General features: G+C 37.7%; 1 protein-coding gene across 2 annotated transcripts in view; it reads left to right on the top strand.

The window, feature by feature from the left end:
* Positions 1–21,833, top strand: part of VWC2L (von Willebrand factor C domain containing 2 like) — a 160,037-nt gene that overhangs the window by 80,387 nt on the left and 57,817 nt on the right. Inside the window, exon 4 of one of the 2 annotated variants that reach the window (XM_082690251.1) lies at positions 11,360–11,412. The exons of the other annotated variant lie outside the window; for it this stretch is intronic. Coding sequence (XP_082546377.1) covers positions 11,360–11,382 — 23 coding nt within the window. The 3' untranslated portion in view covers positions 11,383–11,412. Of the gene's footprint in view, positions 1–11,359; positions 11,413–21,833 lie in introns of those variants that run through there. 2 annotated transcript variants of the gene reach the window in all.

Below are 21,833 nucleotides of genomic sequence, written 5' to 3'. Positions count from 1 at the left end.
ATATTTTATGCTAAATGCATCTACCATTAGCCTTATTAGTGCATGATAAGACTGTAGTAGTCTTACTTAGCATAACTTCATTCCCATAAGAGCAGGGAATACTGTAAATTGCTTATCTAAGGCTTTGTTTCTTGCTACAATGCCTTCAATTATTTATCCAGTCCTAAGTGTTATAAAATATTATAATTTATTCTCATAGACATGAAATTAAGTACTTCTCAATTATTCTGGTTTGAATTTTTTTTCTTTTTTTTTTTTAGCAAAGCAAACTGCTTTCCTATGCAGAGTAAGCACAGGGCTGTTAGGATGACTTAAGACAGATAAACATTGCCAAAAGCTTTTCAGCAGCAAACCAAACAATAAAACTCCACTCTGTGTGGTGCTGAAGAATTTCTCACTTGAGGATCAGGAATGACTTTGACCTTCACCCTCTTCTGAGCCAGTCTTCCTTAATGCCTCACATGTGTGAGTCTCTTCCATTTGGGGGGAAAATCTCTCAGCTCCTCTTGGAGTCTCAAAGTCTCTTCAGATCAGCTTTGTTTGCCACTTCCTCCAGAAGTTCTTAAAGTCAAATCAGAAATTAAAGTTTATCAGAAACTAAGCAGGTGTTGTCTGCTTCAAGACTTGAATGTGCTTAAAATTCATCCTTGAAATGTTATACAACTATGTTTTTTATAGCACTAGGTACTTTTTTTTGAGTTTCTAATTCAGTGTCTTGGGTGTTTTCTTCTTGTTTTTCCTTTCAAGGGCATACTTCAAGTAGAAAAACTTTCCAGAAAAGTGACAAATACACTACTGCTCTCATTTTCCCATTAAATAAAGTTTTTATCTAGAACAAGTCTTAGATTTTCTCAGCTATTGTCTAATATATCATCTTCTTTAGCTGGTGCTTTTGAAGTGGTCTGGTTTATCTAGAATTCTCATAAACAACCAAATATCTCATACCTTAATGGTGATGACTAGTCTAATGGTTTTTCTTATGCTTTACTTTTTTTTATATTAACCTGCCTTTGTAATTCTCTGGATTAGGAAATATTCTGTTAATACTTTCTTAAAGAGAAATGAATAGAGCCTGATCATATTAATGGCAGTAAAAACAGATACTATTCAGGAACTATTTCCCTAGAGGAAAAGAGACATCAGTATAGAACTGGCTTCAATCCCAAATACAAGATGGACAGGTGGGAATTTCTAAGATTGCATGCAGGGGGGAAGGGCTGGGAAGGAGGTCAGTGAATGGAATATTACTAGAGGGAAACATGAAATGTGATGGGGGATCTCTGGCTAAACTTGACAAGATGCTTGCTAAACGCAGACCAAATAGCACCTGGGAGAACTGGGGAATGGGACATTTGATAAGAAATGGACCAAAGGCCCCGTTGAAAAGAAGGTTCACAGGAGCCTGAGTGAAGTCTGGTCAAGGAGGGCGTTTTTGTCAATTCTTTCCTCCCACTGTGAAGTCACCAAGAGTTATAGAAATTAAGTGGCAAAGGCTACAGAGCCAATGCCTGCTCCCCGTCACCTGCTGACCCCTCACTGTGGCTTTTCCACCTCCATTTGCCACTTTCAGTGCTGAGCCAGCCATGACGCTAAGTGCCTGTCCCGTAAGTTTTTGCTTTGTTTCCCTCAGAGAACTGTGAGCTTCTTGAAGGCAAGGACTGTGCTTTCACATTGCTGTTCCATCCAAAATGCCAGGGGCTCCTGGGTGGCCCAGTCAGTTAAGGGTCTGACTCCTTGTTTCCGCTCAGGTCAGGAGCTCAGGTTCACGGAATCAAGCCCGGCCTTGGGCTCTGCGCAGTGGGGAGTCTGCTTGAGATTCTCTCCCCCCTGCCCTCGCCCCTCCTGCTCCCCCCACGTTCTCTCTCTAAAATAAATAATCTTTAAAAAATAAAATAAAATAAAATGCCAGAGTAGCTTCTCAAAAAACACTTCGTTCAAATGCTTTCATTTCTGTTTATTTGCTGAGACAATGAATCCAGGGGCTCTTTCAAAGCTCAGTTTTGCTCAGCCAGCTGAGCAGCATTTAGGCACGTCCTCCAGACGACCTCAACACCCTGCTAGTTTAGTGGGACAACCTTTCGGATCACCTAATCTCTTCTTGTTTCAGTTTCCTCACCTGTCAAATGAGAACCAGTAGACTTCCAACAATATATTTCCCCCAGCTACCACATGGGTCTATGTGAATGTGAAATTTTCTCCGTCAAAATATTTGGTAATCTTGAAAATGCCATGACCATTTTTCCTAAAAAGAATGCAAGCACCTGAAACATTCACATTCAAACTCCATCATCTTCCACATAAGGGATACAAGTTTGAAAAGCTGCATGACCTGTTTCTGAAATCCTCATGACCAGCTTCCGAGCATAAAAATGACAGGAAGTAATATTTCAAAAAAGCCAACAGGAGCACCTGGGTGACTCAGTGGGTTAAGCTGCTGCCTTCCACTCAGGTCATGATCTCAGGGTACTGGGATCGAGTCCCACATCGGGCTTTCTGCTCAGCGGGGAGCCTGCTTCCCTCTCTCTCTCTCTGCCTGCCTGCCTGCTTGTGATCTTTCTCTGTCAAATAAATAAATCAAATAAATAAATAAAATCTTAAAAAAAAAAAAGCCAACAAAGTCAGTTCAGATATTTCACAAACTGAGTATCTCACGTATTTGAAAAGAAAGATGCACTAGAAGACCTTCAGGCACGTGAAACATCTTCCTCTCCATGACTTGGTTTTAAATTTACACAAGACACCAGGCATCTTCACACAGACCGTGACACCTGGGGGCCGTACTGTATTATTTTACAAATATCAGCTATGCTTCGGTCCCCGGTCCTGTCAATCTACAAGAGCACAAGCTTTTGGAGCATTGATAGAACCTTAATTAATTGGCTGTTTCTAAGAACATGTTCACCATTCCGCTTCATCCACTTTGGGGTTTGATTTCACTACTACAGAGCAAAGATGTTTCTAACTAGAGCACTTGATTTCCCAAAGGAAGCCTGGTTGAAGAGAAATCCTATGCAGTAGTATATTGTTGTTTAAAGTCGTTGCTGACCAATTACATCTTCAATAATGGAGTGATGTTTTCATTTAAACAAAAAGTATACCTTTCTCACCCATTTATTCTAAAAGTGCACTTCTTTCAAGTTCTCTTCTCACCAGGTACTTGGTTCTCAATGAAAACTTGGTGGTAATAATGCCTAATAGTATTCACAATATGGCCTGTAGTTCACCGGGAATAGAGGTACATTTTTACAATCCTCAGTATTACATGTGCGGATTTGTATATCTTGGTCTTTTCATGTCTTGCTACAATCTTTCCTTTAATTGTGCTAATTATAGAGCACCAAAAGATCATATTTCTCTGAGGGGAAAAGAGAGTGTTCCCCGTTAAGGTGAAATGCAGATTTCCCATTAAAAGGCAAATTCTACATTTCAAAAGGTTGAATAGGCTCATACTTAACAGAATCCCAGCTGGCTAAATTTAGAGCACTGGAAAAGATCCAATTCAAGAATAGTCTTTGGAATTAGGCCTGTAACATTTTTATTTGATAGTGTATTGGAAAGAAAAAAAAAACATTCATTTTAAGCTCTTGCCTTTCCACATATTGTTCTTCTGTGATAGGCGAATTGGTGTTGATCATGGTGTTGGCCTCAAAACCACTGCTTCCTCTGAGTGGTCTATTTCAATTGTATTTCGCCAGTTTAAGAGGCTTCTGTTCGCAAATCTTTACACTGAAACTATCCTCTCCTCTTTCTCTAAATGTCAAGGCCTTCCTTTTTGGGTTCACCCTGTGTTCACAGCCCATCTTTGTGCTTTTATCCTTTTTGAAAGCACGGCAGGGTCACAGGTGCCTAGGTTATCTGTACTCACTGTTACAATTTGGAACTTTTCTTTGACAATTTTCTTACTTCCTGACTTGGGTCCAGCTCATATTCTGGCTTGAGTAATTCCCACTGTCCGTTACCAACCCCAGAATCCCAGCTGCCATTTCTGCACATCCACTCTTTATCAGTATTCCTCCAGTGTGCATCCAAATCACCAGGAGTGGTAATTAAAATGCCTATTTCTGGGCCCCAGCCCAGATCTAATGAATCAGAATCTGGGAGTGCACGCTGGAGATCTGTTACCAAATGAACTTTCTCCAGAAGATTCTGAAGTCTGAGAACTACTGCTCTCTGCTGGGTCAGACTTCTAGAAAGATGGTAGCTTCATAACTTCTGTTAAAGCTGCAGCATGGGGGTACTAGTTGAGGTAGTACTAGAGGCTAAAAGAGATTAAAAGTTGAAATCTCTGTGGCTTAACACATAGACATGTGGGGAAAGCAGTTCTCCTCTGGAGTTTTTATGTGACTAAGACTATAGTGGCTCTGCCTTTGTCAACACATATTTCCCAAGATCACTTCGCATGTCAAAATCCAGCTGGTCAACCCAGGAAAAGACGGTGAAGGATTACCAAGAATAAAACATAAAACATAAAAAAAATGTTTATGGGCCTGTCTGGGAAGTGGCTTTCATCACTTCTGCCCATATCCCCATGACAAAAACGTAAGACTCTACCTGGAGGCCTGGGAAGTACTGGGAAATACAGGCTCTGGGCAGGTGCTTCCAAGCAACCCCTGTGTGCCATGGACGTGCAGCAAAACTCAGCTGGACCCCTGGAATCTGCCACTAAGTGACATCCAGAGGGTAAAGAAACAAAGTGCATTTTTCCACAACACACTGTGGAGTACCAGAGACCTATTCTTCAAAGACCTCATTTCTAGAATTTCCCACCCAGGGAGAAAAAACGGTATCCCCTCATGGTTTATCTCTAGAACTATTTATTTCTTTTTCTTAGCATATCTGCCTGACTATTTTGAAACACAGGCAGATTTTATTAAATTTTAAAAATGAGCTATATTAGTACTATGCTATCGAAAAAAAATTAGTGCATGAATCTTCCAATATGTTCCTGATATTTAAAAAGAAAATTCTCCATATATACACACATACATATCATAGATTATGCATATATGTGTGTACATATTCATATGTGTGTTTTGCATATGTATCTGCTACTGGGTTTTGGGGTATATAAAAAACAAAATCCAGTGACAGACGTATTTCTCATGAATGCAAACCCTTGCTTTGTGTTCATTTTTTTACTAAAGAGATACACAGTATATTTAGCCCAAGAAAATTAGGGACTATGTGGCCAAGTCAACATAAAGGGGAGTTATGAATGCCTTCATGAGCCTTTTGAGGCTTATATCTTGCCATTCTATTTCTTTCAGATAAAACTGAAGGGGAAAAATCAACAAAGTTTGAAAAACTGCCTTCTAGCTTAAACACTAACCAGTTGCACAGACCAATTGTAAGAGACACAATATTTTAAGAAGCGCAGCACTATTCCAAAGTTCGAAAGTATATTTGAAGTTCCCAACCTAAAATGAGCTCTGAGTCCCATTTCTTTATACATGCATTGATTTGTGGGCAGTTTTATCAGAAAACCTTCAGAATCAAACATGCATGCATTAGTTTTACGTTTATTCATTATTAATTCAATTGTTAAATATTCATTGAGCAATGACGACGTGTGAGATAATCTTCGAAGCACTGAGGAGACAATAATAAAGTAAGGAATGTCAAGAGGAAGAAGCAGAGTACGGTGAGAGAAAATGGTAAGAGCTACAAGTGTCCAGGAAAGGATCAGAACAGGCCTGACTGAGCTGTGAACATTGGAGCAGAAATGCCTGTTCCAGGGAGGTTGTGTGCTGTGTGAATGTTCACAAGAAGAAGGTATCAGGCAGAGGTGAGAGAAAGTAATGCTCTGATGGAAGAGGGTACAGGCGAACCTCGAAGATGTCGAAGCTTCGGTTTCAGACCACCACCACAAAGCCAATACCTCAATAAAGCAAGTTAGGTTCATTGTTTGGTTTCCCAGTGCATATGAAAGTTACTTTTACACTACACTGTAGTCTATTAAGTGTGCAATAGCATCACGTCTAAAAAGGGTACATACCTTAATTAAAAATGCCATATTGCTTAAAAGTACTATCTCTGAATTTTCGATTTTTAGCTTTTTGTTTAAAATGAGAAACTTGCAACTCTTCCTTTCATTTCAACACTTAAAGGTTATTGTAGGGTCATTAATTGATCTCTTTTTAATATCGTTGTGTCTCAGGGAATAGGGAGACTTGAGAAGACGTGGAGAGATGGGGGAATGGCTGGTTGGTGGAGCGATCACACACAACATTGAGTTCACTGTCCCAGTGGGCATGGTTTGGGGTGCCCCAAAAGTGTTGTAATGCTAGCAGCAAAGATCACTGATCACTAACCCACCCATAGATCACCATAACAAATATAATAATGAAAAAGTCTGAAATATTACAGGAATTACCAAAACATGACACAGAGACACAAAGTGAGCAAATGCTATCAGGAAAATGGCACCAATAGACTTGTTCGACAAAGGGCTGCCACAGACCTTCAATTTGTAAGAAACACACTATCTGCAAATGCAGTAAAGCAAAGCACCACAAAAGGAGATATGCCTGTATCTTATATGAGAAATTTCTAACACATACACATAGAAGAAATTTCTCCCACATGATTTTGAATAACTCTTCACCTACATGGCATCATTTTTCTTGCAAAAAAAATCAACTACGTACTTTTGCCTTCTCCAATAAAATGGTCAATTAAGTACTATGTTCAACTGCAAAGTAATAGAAACATTAAAAAAAAAAAAATCTTCGACAAAAAGATCCCTCAAGTAAACTCAAGTCAGGGAGCAGATGATGGACAGCTGGTATGAGACCAACCTCCTATCTTTTTGCTTTTCCATTCTTAGTGGATGTATTTCGTGTTGAAGTTTACTTCATGGTCCCAATATGGCCACTATAGCACTAAGCATTCCCAGTAGAACAGAAGGGTAAATAATCACCCTCTCTCTGAATCTGCTCTCCCCTACACCTACTGCCAGCTTAGAAGGAACTTTCCCATGAGTCCACCTAACAGCTTCTCTTTACCTGTCACTGGTCAATGGTTCATATGGCTTCTTTATTTTCAGGGAAATTGGGAAATATATTTTAACCTTGATTCATGGCTCTCCTTGAGATCAGGGCTATATAAGGATAAGAAGAGAATAACAGTAGACCAGTGAAACCAAGTAACCATGGTTCCAATTACAAGAAGTGGACACAAATGATCAGCCTCCATTTCATAACCAAATATGAGTCTGAAATCTTATTACTGTGCCAATTATTTGTTGTCCCTAGGTTATATAACACCTTCCTCAATGTATTCATCACTTACCCTTCATCTCTATTGAGTTCCCACACATATCTCATCATTTGTACTCTCCTCGGGTTGTTATAATCCCTAGGGAGAACTATAAATAGCATCTCTTCCCTAAAATAATGCAGTAGCAGAGGGAAGCCAACTATCACCCTCATTCTTCATGGAGACCAAGTTAGAGGGCATGGTTTCAAGTTTATTGGCCAGTAGCTAATCCTGAATCTCAAATAATACAGCCTTTCCTACCAGCAATGGACTTCTACAGGAAAATCACACTCGCAAAGGCAAACATGCTTTCTTCACAGACTTAACAATCAGAGAAGCCATTCCACTGCCCCAGTAGCTGAGTATTTCACTGCCACTAACACCTGGAAGGAAACCTAAAGTTTGGGAAAGAAGCTCTTCCCAGCACCTGTGGTTCTGGAACACTGGTGGCCTGGGTAATCATGCCTCTCAGAATTCATGCTCTCCCATGGGGTATCATCGAGGTACTATGGGGTACCCACCACCCTATGAATCTTCCTGAACAGAAAGAATGCTTCAGCTTTAAATCTAAGCCTTAAGTTACCCTTCTGGAAAGGCCACAAGGAGAAGCTACTTTGAAAGAAGGTGAAACAGAGATACAGAGAAAGAGGTGTCCAGCTGTCCCAGAGTTCCAGTTAAGCCCAGCTTTCTATGGACTCACCTGCTTAAGAGCAGCCACATGCATGACCACCAGCGAGACGAGAAGGGCTGCCCAGCTAAGTCAGCCCAGGTGGCATGCTGGAGCAAGTAAATGAAATAATGGTTGTTTTAGATTTCTACCTTTTGGAGTGGTTTGTTACAGAACAATCAATAACCACAGCAATTAAGTACTGTTATTTCTTCCATAGTACTCCTCATTGTTTCCGTCTTATCTAGTCTCAGCTTCAGTGTGTATTACCAGTAAACTTGAAATATTGGCAAGTTCTCAATAAATATTAGCTATTATGATGTAAGCCACTTTGTAAATGGCAGATGTGAGTGTAAATATTCAGAGTAATAACCATTTTTGAGCGCTGTTTGCTGCTAGTTGCCTTTTCAAAACTCTAAGATGATACTTAGTCTTCTCAGTGATCTAAAATCGTCATTTTTATGGTCTTCTATCAGTTCTGGTCTCCTCTACTTTTGTACAACACAAGGCTATACTTTGCTTTCTCTTAGAAGTTCTTGTGTGTACTGTTCCTGCTTCATATTATAAACTTCCATCTACACCGTGTGCTTCAGCGTCCCTTTCTCTTCCCTCCCATTCTCCTGCTTCCAATCAGAAATTTTGTCAGACTCTAGCCATTGGGCCCTAGGTGTTGTTATTCCCATAGCCTAGTATTTCGTAGACTTTTATTTGTATGCAGTTGCCATAGACATTTGTCCATGTGACCTAAATAGGATGGTAATACTTGAGCAAAGTTGAGACCCAGTATTTTCCCCACTTTTGTATTTGCTAGTATTGAGAAGTCCACTGAAAGCTACTGCCTGCTTTCGTAGCTAGGCATCCAACTCTGAACATAAGAACAACCTGCAAATTATCTTCCTGCGGAGTTGTATCTTCTGAACCTCAACAAGTACTGACTTGGATTTTATCATGGTATGCCAAAGATATGATATGCTGAAGGCCTCAATTTTCTGAATATTAGATTGCCAATTCTCTATGTTGATTAGTCCTGGATTCATTCTGGGCTATAGGAGAAACAGTGCCTAACATCCACAATACTTTTATGGGCCCATGAGAAAAAAAATTTATTTCCACGAAATCAGAAGGAAAAAAAATGAACTTAGTTTGAAAAAAACTAATATTTAATATTAATATATTCATCTATATACCAATGTAGTAATAAAATATAATTTTAAATACTTTTTTTTAATCGAAGAAGAGACCCATAAAGGCCAAAGTGCCTAGAGCACATGACGGTCATAATGTAGCCCAAGATTTGTTAAGCGAATTGTTCTCAAAATTTAGAAGGCATTAGAATTTCCTGTGATTTTTCTTTTATGTCTTCTCAAACACAATAGCAGTGATCCTGTTAAGCAAAGCTAGAATAAATCTCAGGAATCTGCATTCTTAATGATCGTTTTAGGTAATTCTGCTACACAATGAATTAGAGGAAAACTGAAGCAGCAAAAGGAGAAACAATGAAAGTTTTGCCTCTAAGGAACAGAGCTGAGAAATGGGACAAATAAGATATACATTGCTTTCGGTTATATCTTTTCTGTACCAAATGATTTGTTCCTACTCCATGCCTATGCTTACTATGAAACTATCAACTCCAAAATCAGCAGCATCCTGGAGCTCCCTTGAAATTCTCCTGTCTGTGGGTAGGTTATTCTGCAGGGCAAGACCACAGATTCAGCGATTTTTTGGTAGTCGACTAAATTGCACACTGGTTAAACAAGACATATCAGGTTAATCTTGAAAACAGCTGACCTTCCAGTCCAACTGTAGCAGGGTCTGGGTACAAATAGGACCAGTGGGTAGATGATTAAAATGCAAAACAAAACAAAACAAAATGAAAGGCAGGTTCCAAAATAAGTAGGTGGATTCTCTTGTTAATATTGAATAGATTTGGATGCTTTCATTTCCCTAAAAGGAGGGTGAAATTAAGATGCATAAGTCAGAGAGAAAAATACAAGATATTATTTGGGTTCAACTGACAATGTTGAAGCTAGCCACTGTCACCCGTGCACCCACTGGATGAATCAAAAGACTTTCAAAGCCAGGCTGTTCTCCATATATTAAGTACTTAGTGTCTTCATCTGATCGCTCACTCATGAGAGGGTATGTAACAGCTGCCTATGTGTGTGGTGTTTGGGGGAGCTGAAATTTATTAAGAAGTTCAACCAGATTGCCCAGCAAAAAAAAGCCAGTTTCTAGCCAAGCTGATTACGCACAGGGCAGCAAATTATTCTTTAATTAAGATGAATTGAATAACCACCAAAGAATTTGTCAGGGGGCAGGGCCTGAACAAAGCTAGAAATCTTTACCCCATTATAAATAGTAACATCTTCCCTAGGAGAAACCATGATGTGTTCCACAGCATGAACTGGAATTATTGGTTATTCCCTCCAAGTCCCGGGAAATGCAATCCAGTTTTTCATGATTGCAAAGTGCCTCATAACATTCATTATTTTATCTTCACAACAAGCCTGTTGGGCAGCCTGGGGATGTGATTCCCATTTTACACAGGAGGAAACAATCAGAGAGAGATTAAGTAACTCGCCCAATGTTCCAGAATGAAAAAGGATAGACAAGTCCAATTTTGAGCTGTGAATTTCTAGCACATCATTTAGCTCATTGCTCTGCTCGCCTAAAATCCCAAAATAAATTTGACTGGTCTGAACATTTTAAAAGATATCATAATTATTTAAATTAAAGATGTCTTGATGGACTTGAATGCTATTTCTTGTCCGCCCACATCCCCCTGGACATGTTCTGTGAAATTTCTTTTCTCAAGGACAGTGTTGATTTAATTGGAAAGAATCATGTTCCCGTTTCCTATTTTGGCTACCACAGTACCCCCAGCCATATGCACAGTGGCCATCTGGAAAAATCCATTCCTAACTTCAGGGAGTATTGCTTTGGTCTGCCCTGAAACTGTTTACCCACTGGCACTGCTCTTCATTTTCAGAAGCAGTGTGATTTCTACTTGGGATTACTTGAGATTCTGCCTAATAACCAAAACAAACAGTGGTGCATAAGCCTCCACAGAGAATCTGCACACATATTTAGAGAATACTCCCCCAGTGCTACTCTATAATTTGTTCCTTTTTTTGCAGTTTTTGTTTTTTATAAGAGTTGTTGAATTCAGCTTTTGTCCAATGTATTCATGACTATGAGGCCTTTTTTTTTTTTCCCCCTTTTCTCTTTTTCAGACTAAGAAATACTCAAAGGTATAATCAGGTCCTTCCACAGTATTTAATTAGCTGTAATTAAAAGACATCTACACAGTGTTTTCAAAGTCTTTTCTTCTGTTACATTGCTAATGAATTAAGAAATTAATTGGCATGTGAGTTACAATAGAAAATGTCAGTGAGAAAATTTTAACTATCTTATAACATTATCCTTTTTTTGTAGGTCATGTTCTGTCACTGTATTAAATTAAATGGCATTCCCAATCACCAAAAGGAAAAACAACAACAAAAAAATCCAACATATAAGAAGAATGGGCAGGAAAAGGGATAAAGAATATTCCCATAGACCCATATTCTAGTAAGTTTGTTTTAAATGATCAAATTTCCCACCTACAACATTAGATTTTGGAGATTTTTTAAAAAATCTCCAAATCTCTTGGGGATACTGGGGTGAAGGCAAAGGATAGCAAAGAGTTTGGGGAAGAAGATGGACCTATGTTCATACCTAGCTACCTGCCTCTTTTGCTTTAATAATATACATGGAAATATTATACATCTAATTAATTATAACAACAATAACAAGGTCCCATGAAGGACAGTTTAATAAATAATTTATAAAATACTACCTTATGTTTCCATCTTCAGTCACAAAATGGCTTCACAAAGCCATTTTCTACAGACCTATTTAGACTTCATCTTTCCACTTTAGATGATATATAATGATTTTTATTTGGGCAAAATATAGATATCAAATATAATAAGTATGATAGGGTAAGGATATATATGTTTAGCACATGAAAAGTTTATACAAATCTATAAAATAGAATAAAAATACCAACGCAGGTGGGCAAAGAACATGAACAGACAGAATCATACACAAACAATACTGATGACTAATAGAAACAAAATAGATTAATTTTACTAGTAATCAAAGACATACAAATCAAAAGAAGATAACCCTTAACTTCTCTATCATTAAGAAATTCTTAAAAGTATAATACCCAATGTTTGCAGAGGTTAGGTTCCACAGATGGTGCATCTTTCTGGAGAGCAAGTCAGCTCTATGTAGCAAAAGCTTTAGAAATGAACACATGCTTGTGAACACTCAGTAATTTTACTTTTTTAAGAATTTTTTCTAAAGAAATTTTCAAAGATAAACTGAAAAACTTATATGAGTTATTTTATCATAGCAAATATCATAATAAATTGGTAATGTCAAAAACCAGAAATAATCCAAATGCCAACAGTAAAGTTTAAAATATATATTGATCATCCATTTAGTTGAACATTATGCCAAAAAAATTAATTATTTCTGAGGAGTATATAATGACCTAGAGAAACATGATGCAATGTTTTGTGGAAAATAGAATATAAAACTATATTATCCAGATTTTTAAAAAAATTATGTCTGAGTGTTAATATTTAGTCTAATATTACATAAAAATAACATTAATATATACATAAAATATTAAATGCTATACCTATACCAATTACATTAAAATATTAATGGAAGTTATATTGGGGTGGTTGAATTACTGGAAATTTTCTTTCTCCTCCAATTTTTGTAAAATGCTCTATAAGGAAAATGTGCTATTTTATAATTAAAAAATATAAAATTGATTTTATATATCAAGATTAATATATTTCTTTGGAGCAGAAAGTACTATAGCAGGAGCATATTTTAAAAATTAGATTTTTGCCACAATTAACTATAATGAAAAATATTTATAATATTTGATCTGTGTCTCTGAAAACCTTAAGGACTCAATATTCAAACTACAGATATTTTAACATTGTTAAAGAATTTTCTAATAAATTTTAAAAGACAAATATCATTATCTATCTACTCAACATTATCAGATAGAGTTTAATTTCCAATTGAACTTTATTTGGAGTGATTAATTCTATGCTAAACAGTTTGGAAATCTACTAATGAATCAGAACAAAGGAATATATGGGATGATTATAGCAATAAAGATTAGTAATCATTTTCATATATCTTTGACCCTCATATACCTTTGACCCTCATATACCTTTGACCCATATATGTTTGACCCTCATATTTGTAAAAAGGAATAATGCTTTCCTGATTACAAATAATGGAGAAATTTGTTAGAGTAAAATTAATGGAGCTTTCCATGGTCTCTTGGCAAGTCCATGAGGCAACCAGGTCTTTGACTTTGTATCCCTGGATACTGATCCTGAACCAAAGTCCATGCCTATATTCCATGATAGCATCCAAAAATAATCACTCTCTCTTATCTACTCATATGATTCTACCAAAAATATTTGCTCTTAAAGTATAACATCATCCATAACTGGTGAGTTAGATAAACACCACATTATTCAACAGCCTTGGAGACAGTCATGAGCCCGGAAAGGGCTCAAATTTCCACTAGATGGCATGTAGCCTGTTCTCACCTTCCAAATAAGTTTCAGAGAAATTTGTAGTCATTTGCCACATTTCCAAAATGTAATTTAAGAAAAATCCTAACAGATATTACATTCACATTGTTTTAAAAGTCAATTAATTCAAGGTCTTAAATTATCACTACTTCTTTGAATGTTTGAATGATAAGCCACTTTCCTTTCATTCCCAAACTACAGAGGTCAACTACCTCTGGGGGGGCGCCTAGGTGGCTCAGCTGGTTGAGCCATGGACTCTTGATTTTGGCTCAGGTCATGATCTGAGGGTCCTGGGATCCAGCCCTGCTTAAGGATCTGCACTCAGCAAGGAGTCTGCCAGAGATTCTCTCCCTCTCTTTCTTCCTTTCCCTCTGCCCTCCCCTTGCACACACGTGCTTGCTCTCACTCTCTTTCTAAAATAAATAAATAAATCTTAAAAAAAAAAAAAAAGACTAAAAAAAGAAGAGGAAATGACCTTCGGTTTCACCATCTGGGAAGATGGAAGATATTAGTGTCTCCCCATCCCCCCGTCACTGACCCCGCCTTTCCTTTTCTACCTCCCATAACTGCCAACTATACTGTACATGATCAAACTTGGTAGTATTTACAGTTTGTCAAGTTCTGTTCACAGGATGATTCTAAATGCAAAACTGTAAAGAGAGTAACATTATAGAACTGACTTTTGTTTTTTTTCACTAACGACGACATTGTTGGCTATAATCACATTTCCTTTCCTATACAACTAGTGTATGTTTGTTTTAATGGGGAGTTTTCCACTTCCTTTTTTTCCCCATTTTTCCCATTTCTCATAAAACTTATGGGCTTTTCTGCTAATACTTCCATGGACTTTTTTTTAAATTATAACCACTTTTAATTTCAAAGAGCTCTTTTAAGTTTTCTGACTTTACTTTTTATATAGCGTACCATGCTTCTTGTACTAATAAATATTTTATTCTCAAATGTACTTGGGAATTTAATCTCAGTTTTGTCTTGGAAGTTCTAACCCATTCTCCAAAAGGGACAGATTTCCTCAGTGTACTTTTTTGTCTTTTTTTTCCTATCTTTTCTTCTATCCTCCCTCCCTCCCTCCCTCTTGGTCTTTCTCTTTCATTTTCCGGGTGCTGCAGCTCACAGGATGCCTGCCTCCTGCTTGACTCATCCAAGCTCTTCTGTGAGATTGGGCCCCACTGGTGCCCAGGTTTTTCCTGACCTCCTTCCATTTCCAGTCTCACTTCACCACTAGAGTTTCTAGAGATCACCCCCTAAACTACCTTCATCTAAACAAACAGTGAGCATTCTAAAGTGCATCAGATCTTTAACTGCCCATTCATATGAACGATGAGGCAACTGTGAGTAAATGGTGATAAAGCATCCATTTTGTTGGGAGGATTTGTGTTTAACCAAATTTAGTATTTTGTTTACTCTTGAGATTACTACTTTTACTACCTGTCATAATCTTTGGTTCCTACGTTACTGCCCTTTCACCTTCAAGATAGCTTTTACTTTCCTATTTCTTTAAGGACAAAATTCACTACTTTAAAAAAAAAAAAAAAATGCTGTGTATGTTAAATTTGCCTGGAGGTGAATGTCTTCACTTCTGCACTGTTGCAGATTTGGATGGGAGGTGGGGGTGGTAAGAGGGATAAAATGGAATTGAAGACAACCATATGACCTTCTTACTCTCTGTCACCTAGGCTTTACCTGAGAGCTGAATTGCTTTGAGGTCCTAAAGGGCATGGCAACTGCTTGGCAATAACCCCTTACTGGCTAATTTCAGAAATAGTTTTTTTGTTTGTTTGTTTTCTGCTTCACTTTGAAAGCTCACATAGTCTTCATCCAGATAATTGCTAAAATTTACTAGTGATGATGGCTCCCTATTCTCTTCATTATTGGAGACATACTTTTTTTAAGTCAATTGCTTTATAATCAATTTAAGGATGGCCTCCTTTTTTCCTAAAGATTTATTTATTTATTTATTTATTATTTTTTTAGAGAGAAAGCAGAGGGAAGAGGTGAGGGAAAGGAAGAATTTCAAGCAGACCTTCCTCTGTGCACAGAGCCTCATGCTGGGCTCAATCTCATGACCCTGAGAGATCAAGCCCTGAGCACAAACTAAGAGTCCAATGCTTAACCAACTGGGCCACCCAGGCACCCCTAAGGATGGCCTCTTGTAGGAAAGAAAAACATGTATGATCAGAGTACTGTGTTAAAATGGAAGCCAGCTGTTTTCTTTTTTCAAATACAGTCATCAATGATATTTGCTTAATATCTTATATAACCATGAACAACTAAAATAAGATACCATTTATAACTAGAGGATTATAAAATATATACAATTTTGGTGTCAAAAACACTTGACTCAATTTTGATGGACCTCAGTTTTTAATTAAATCTCTATTATATCTCAAACTTCACCATAGTTTTATACCTGAAATTTTGTCTCCCTTTCTTCAGAATCAGAAGATCATTTGATTCAAAAACTTTTGAATCCTAATAACTTACATCTGGGATCCAGATGTAAGCTGAATGGACCATCAGATTGTAGTGACCAATTATATTTATGCTTTTGGGCTCTTGGTGGCTCTGCTGAAATATTTAGAAATTACAATTTATTCCTTTTATACATTAAGTATTTAATTCATCCTCATGTTATCTAACTCCTCATTATGGAGCTGCTTTCTATTAGACTTCTATTAGAAGTCTATTGAGAAAACTTTATTAGTTTTGGTTTCTCTTCACCATCCTATCCTTTAATATATATTTCTAGCTAAAGCAGACAAAGTATTTTATTGGTGCAAGGGTAATTTTTCCCCCTCTGTTCAAAAGGAGACTTAATGTGGCAAATTAACTTACTCCTAGTTTCCTTTCTCACAGTTTTGGGAAGAGCTGTTTAAGGTGATGTAAATACTGAAAGAAAGGTTAATCCTACTTGGGAATTTTACTGACCCTCCTAAATGCAGTTCTTATGGCCCCTCTAGTCAGTGGGAATCCCATCCTCAGCCATTTAACGAGTAACCGTAAAGTGAAGTGCATTGACTGGCACATAATCATTCCCGAACAGATAATTATTAAATACATAATTGAATCCTAGAAGAGCTCTACCCTTTGGCCCATGCAGGAGGCAGAATAAGGGCTCTTCCCAAGATGTCCATATCCTAATCCCCAAAATGTATAAATACGTTTCCTTACATGGCAAAAGGAACTTTATAAATATAATTAAGATTATTGACCTAGAGATGGGGAGAATATCCTGGATTATTCAGGTGGACCCAATCTAATCACATCAGTCCTTAAAAGGAAAGGCTCTTTCCCAGCTATGGCCAGAGAGATACATTATTGTTGGCTTTAAAGATGGAGGAAAAGGGCATGGAATTCATGTGGACTCTAGAAGGCAGAAAAGGCAAAGACATGGATTCTTCCATAAGGCCTCCAAAAGAAATGCAGCTTGGCTGACACCTTGATTTTACCCTAGTGTGACAGACTTCTAACGTACAGAACTATAATTTAATACATTTGTGTGGTTGTAAGTCACTAAGTTTATGGTAATTTATCACAGCAAGCAATAGAAAAATAACATAACTTTGACCTCTATACCTGAAATTTCTTCACTTTTATTTTTGCTTGTTAAATAGTCACTCCATCCCTTAGAACCCATCTTAAATGCTACTTCCACCAGAACCCTTTCATGACTCCCCTCCCCAGATGCACTGATCTTTCCATTTTACTTTTATTGCTTATCTTGATATTTCTTTTTTTACTTCTTAACCTTTTATTTTGCATTTTAAGTCTAGAAACCAACAAGCTTTATTATAAGGACCTTCAAGGGTAAAAACCATGTATTACTTTTTACCCACCAATATAACACCTTGAACCTGTATGTAAACATTTGTTAAAGTGATCAAGAAATAAAGACTTATAACCACACTTCTATGAATTGAATTCTGTTTCCCCAAATTTATGTTAAAACCTTAACCCTCAAAGTGACCATATTTAAAGTCATTAGGAGGTAATGAAAATTAAATGATGTCATAAAACTCAAATAGGGTCAAATGGGGTCCTAATCTGATAGGACCATGGCTATAGAAGAGAGAGATACTAAGAGAGAGAGAGAGAGAGAGAGATCTCTGTCCTCCATGTGAGAACAATGCTAGAAACCAGGAAGAGAATCCTCACCAGAAACTGAATTGGCAGGCACTTTGATCTCAAATTTCTCAGCTCTAGATCTGTGAGAAATACATTTCTGATGTGCAAGCTACCAGCCTATGATATTTTGTCATGGCTTCCAGGGGGTAATGAACTTAATCCTTATCCTTCCCATGTGTGCTTCTCTTTTTGAGGCATATTATGTACAAACAATCCCTCTTTCACAATGGGTCATCTATTTTGCTTGATCTCATTTGCTTAAGTCTTGATCTCATTTGATTACAGTTTCAGGTAATGCACATGAGAGGGATTTAAGTGAGTTTTTCTTTTTGTAACAAATTAGCTGGGAAGCAACTTAATGCTGGCTCCTCAAACAAAAACTGGCCAGCAGATCTTTTGTTTTCCATGTTTACTCTACCTTCACAGTACCTCTACTATTTTGATGTGATAAGAATCATCTGCATTTCAAAATCACTTACCATCACTTTCTAAAAATTATTCTGTCAATGTGACAGGTACTTGCTGATGAATAATAGGCATTTTGATACAGACCAAAGACCAATGCTATCAGGTCAAAATATAGAACTCAAGAGTAGGTGCATTAAATTCAACACCCAAGAATTTCAAGCCTAAGAGTTGTCAAAAGGAGTACTTTTCTCAATACAATAGTAATACTCCACAAGAAGAATGTATAATGTGAATGCGACTGAAAACTGAATCATTTGTGACTTTATGCATCAAGGTTGACATGATGAATTGTAGCTAGAAGTAAAGTGATCACATAAACCACCATCTCTAAGTAAAATATGTGCAAGAAAGTTTCTCTTGAAACATCAGTGTTTTTCAAGGATGACCCCTTATAGAATCCACTGAATCTCTGGTAATTTTTAGTTGAATGCTTATAGAATCCTCTGTAATGGTAATCCAACAGCAAGGAGTAGACAAAGGCAACAAAGTTCTATTGAAAAAGGAAGCTGGCATGCTGGTCATTTAGCTCAGTCAGATCAAAGATTAATCTACAGCCATAAACAAGAGAAATCTTAACACTGTCCTAGTACTGATGGTAACAATTTAGAAATGAATGTCATCTTGGTCAAACAAATGATTCCTGCAAGGTCAAAGAGAACCACAGTCAAGGAGAGCAGTATCACTCCAATCAGTATCACACTAGACCTTTCACCTGACCTTCACACTTTACTTCCTTCACCATGAAATTCAATAAATCTACCTTTCCCAATCAGAACACCCAACATATGCAAACAGAGCTAATGTGTTTATAAATGGATTATTAAAAGATACCTAAGGTACAAAAAAAAAATAAAAGTCCTGAATAACATTTCTAAAAATAAACCAAGTATGATTCATATCTCCACTAGGCCAATACCAGAGTGAAGATGATTCTCATCACAGTATTTCATGGTATTTCATCTATAGTACAAAACTATATGTGACCACTCATAATGTAGCAGAAGAGTCTCACTATTGATGTTCCTCAGATATATGACATGAATTGAACAGAGTTCAACATGATAACTAGCCAAATCTGTCATTCATTCAGTCATTCATTCAGTCATTCATCCAAATATTCAACATGTAATTCTGGAGAGCTACTTTGTGACAAATAAAGGCTGCAACTGATGGTCTACTTTTTCACTGAATAAAGAGTTGGGGGGAAAGATGGGGGGGATTATAATCCATGGAATAGAAGTGTCTATCCAATGCAATAGTATCATCTTTAGTACCCCTGGGAAGTGGTCATGCAGTCTCTGTTAAAACCTTCCAGAAAGCTCTAAAGACAAATTCTCAGATGCAAGAAACCTGTCCCCTAATATTATCTCTAGCAGCCACAATGCTGTATGCTGGTCACGTGGCATGCTCAGTTCAGTTAGCAACTTGAAGGGCTGCCATTCTGCCAGAAGTGGTCTGCAGGATGACAGCAGGGTGTTGGTAGAGCAAATGTCTTTGGCTCTGGGTTTTATTTATCAGTGAGAACTGATTGATGGTTCAGCCCATATACACACACTCGGGCTAATGGCTTCATCTTTACAGCTCTAAATTTAATGCCATGTTAATTTGGATAAACGGTTGTTAAGGTTCATATCAGAGGTTTATTTTTTTCTGTAATCATTTACTTAACATCTTAATTTTTCCCTCTCAAGCCTTCCAATTTAAATTGTTTAAAGATAATCTGTGTGAATACCAGAAAGCATCCATGTTATGTCAGGTGTAGGCAAGAGAAACATAATAGTATCAACTTCTGATCTTTAGGTAATATTTTTCTTCTTCTTTTCTTGATTCTGTTTAATGTAACACAGTGAAATAGGATATCTGAACATCAGGGCAAATTTCTGTATTTTTAAACCTCCCTTTCCATTCATTTTGGCCTTTGGCCAGAGAGATAGGTGGGTAGATAGATAGATAGACAGACAAATCAACCTACATATTTTGTGGACAGTATTTTTACAACGAAATCCCACCCCCCACTTCAGAATATTCAGTAGCAAAGGAGCTACATTTTGCCAGAGATAGTGTTGTAAGAGGAAATCATGACGCTTGTTTGCAATCCTATGTTCTACAGCAATGGCACAGTAGGTGCCTGTAGCACTTTATCTAGAAATCTTTCATTAGGTCAACAGCATGCAATCCGGTGATGAGAAAAGGAGGGCTGGATCCTGTAAACACACACACACACACACACACGTCTGAAAACTGGCAGTCGCTTTTTTTGGTGGAGATGTGTTATTCCAAAATTGGCATAATCACAGTTGCCACCTCGTTTATGACCAGCATAAAAAATTGCATAAAATATCATGCACAGCTGTAGTCAGAAGGAAGATTCAATTTGGGCTTTGTGTAGACTTGACTTGCTGCCAGTGCAGTTATATACATCATCTAGGGCTGCATTTAAAAGGATAAAATACAGTTTTAATTCTTACAGCAAATTTATTTTGTTAAAGAAAGATAAAAACGTTAAAATAGATCATAAAGAGCATTAAGTTCCTCCTTGCCCCCCACCCAGTCCATCTTTTGTTAATATAATGTTAAAGGGTTAGCAAAAGATGAAAAAGCCATAAAATTAAAGGTTAAGACTGCAGTTCTATCTCTCCACAGAATGAGAAGTTCTCTGGTGCGACTGCGTGCTCCTTTTTGTTACTCAGACAGCCTTGCTGGGGATGTTATACGTGAACAACCTCAAACATCCCTGCTGGTTTCTTTGGAAATCTCAAAGGCCACAGTGATAGAGAACAGCATGGGTAAGCTGCTGAGGAATAACAAGGTTTTCATCAGAAACCCAAAAGCACAATGTAGCATGCAGTTTTACAAGGAGATTTTCTCCACGCCTATGGAGGAAAGGGCTGAGTACCACTGCATCACAGCGTCTTTAAACTCTCAAGAGCCTTAAAGGACCAGCTGCTTAATTTCCCAATTGGGGTCCAAAGAAAACAAATGACACATGGCTGAATCATTGACTGAATCAGAACCAGAATTTGAATACAAGGTTCTTTCTACCTCTTATACACTGCTTCAGGTAGAGCTTGGCACCTCAGAGAGTGGGTGATTAGTTCTACTGAGAGACAAAGGGGTAAACTTGTTTCTTATCTGATGGTAAGCTGGAGCTAGTTAGCAGGCTCTGGAGAGTTGATGGATATCTCTTCGTGAGGTGCATTTAGTGACTTCACATTGGTAGCTTGAAATTAGCCTTGGTGGGAGTATTGACAGCACAGAAATGGGCAAATGCCAGAAACTGAGGTTCTTCTTTTCCCTGGAGCCGGATGCTAAACATGTATGAACACATCGCATCCCTTACTGCACTTAGCTCATCGGGGATCAGGCATAACGCTGCTCTCACCCATGGGCACTCATTTGCTCTCTCACAGTCTCCAGTAACTAACTCTCCGTCATTTACAGCACAGCTTGTGAGGACCTGTCGTGGTCCTATATGGATTTTAAGGATAACCTGTTTCTGAGGGTTAGAGCTCCAACCAGGACACCTAAAATCAGGAGATACCAGAACACGCGGCTCTGTCAGTTATGTACAGAAAGCTAACATGTCAGTAGTTGTCAGAGCTTCAGTTTCCAAAGATCTATTTCTTTTCATCTAAAGAGTGCATTGGTATCTTCAGTTTATATAGATAATGTATAGCTCA

This window comes from Mustela nivalis, assembly GCF_964662115.1.
Source record: "Mustela nivalis genome assembly, chromosome: 11".
Classification (NCBI taxonomy): Eukaryota; Metazoa; Chordata; class Mammalia; order Carnivora; family Mustelidae; genus Mustela; species Mustela nivalis.
Note: the sequence above shows the minus strand (reverse complement) of the source record. Positions and strands in the feature narration are given on the sequence as shown.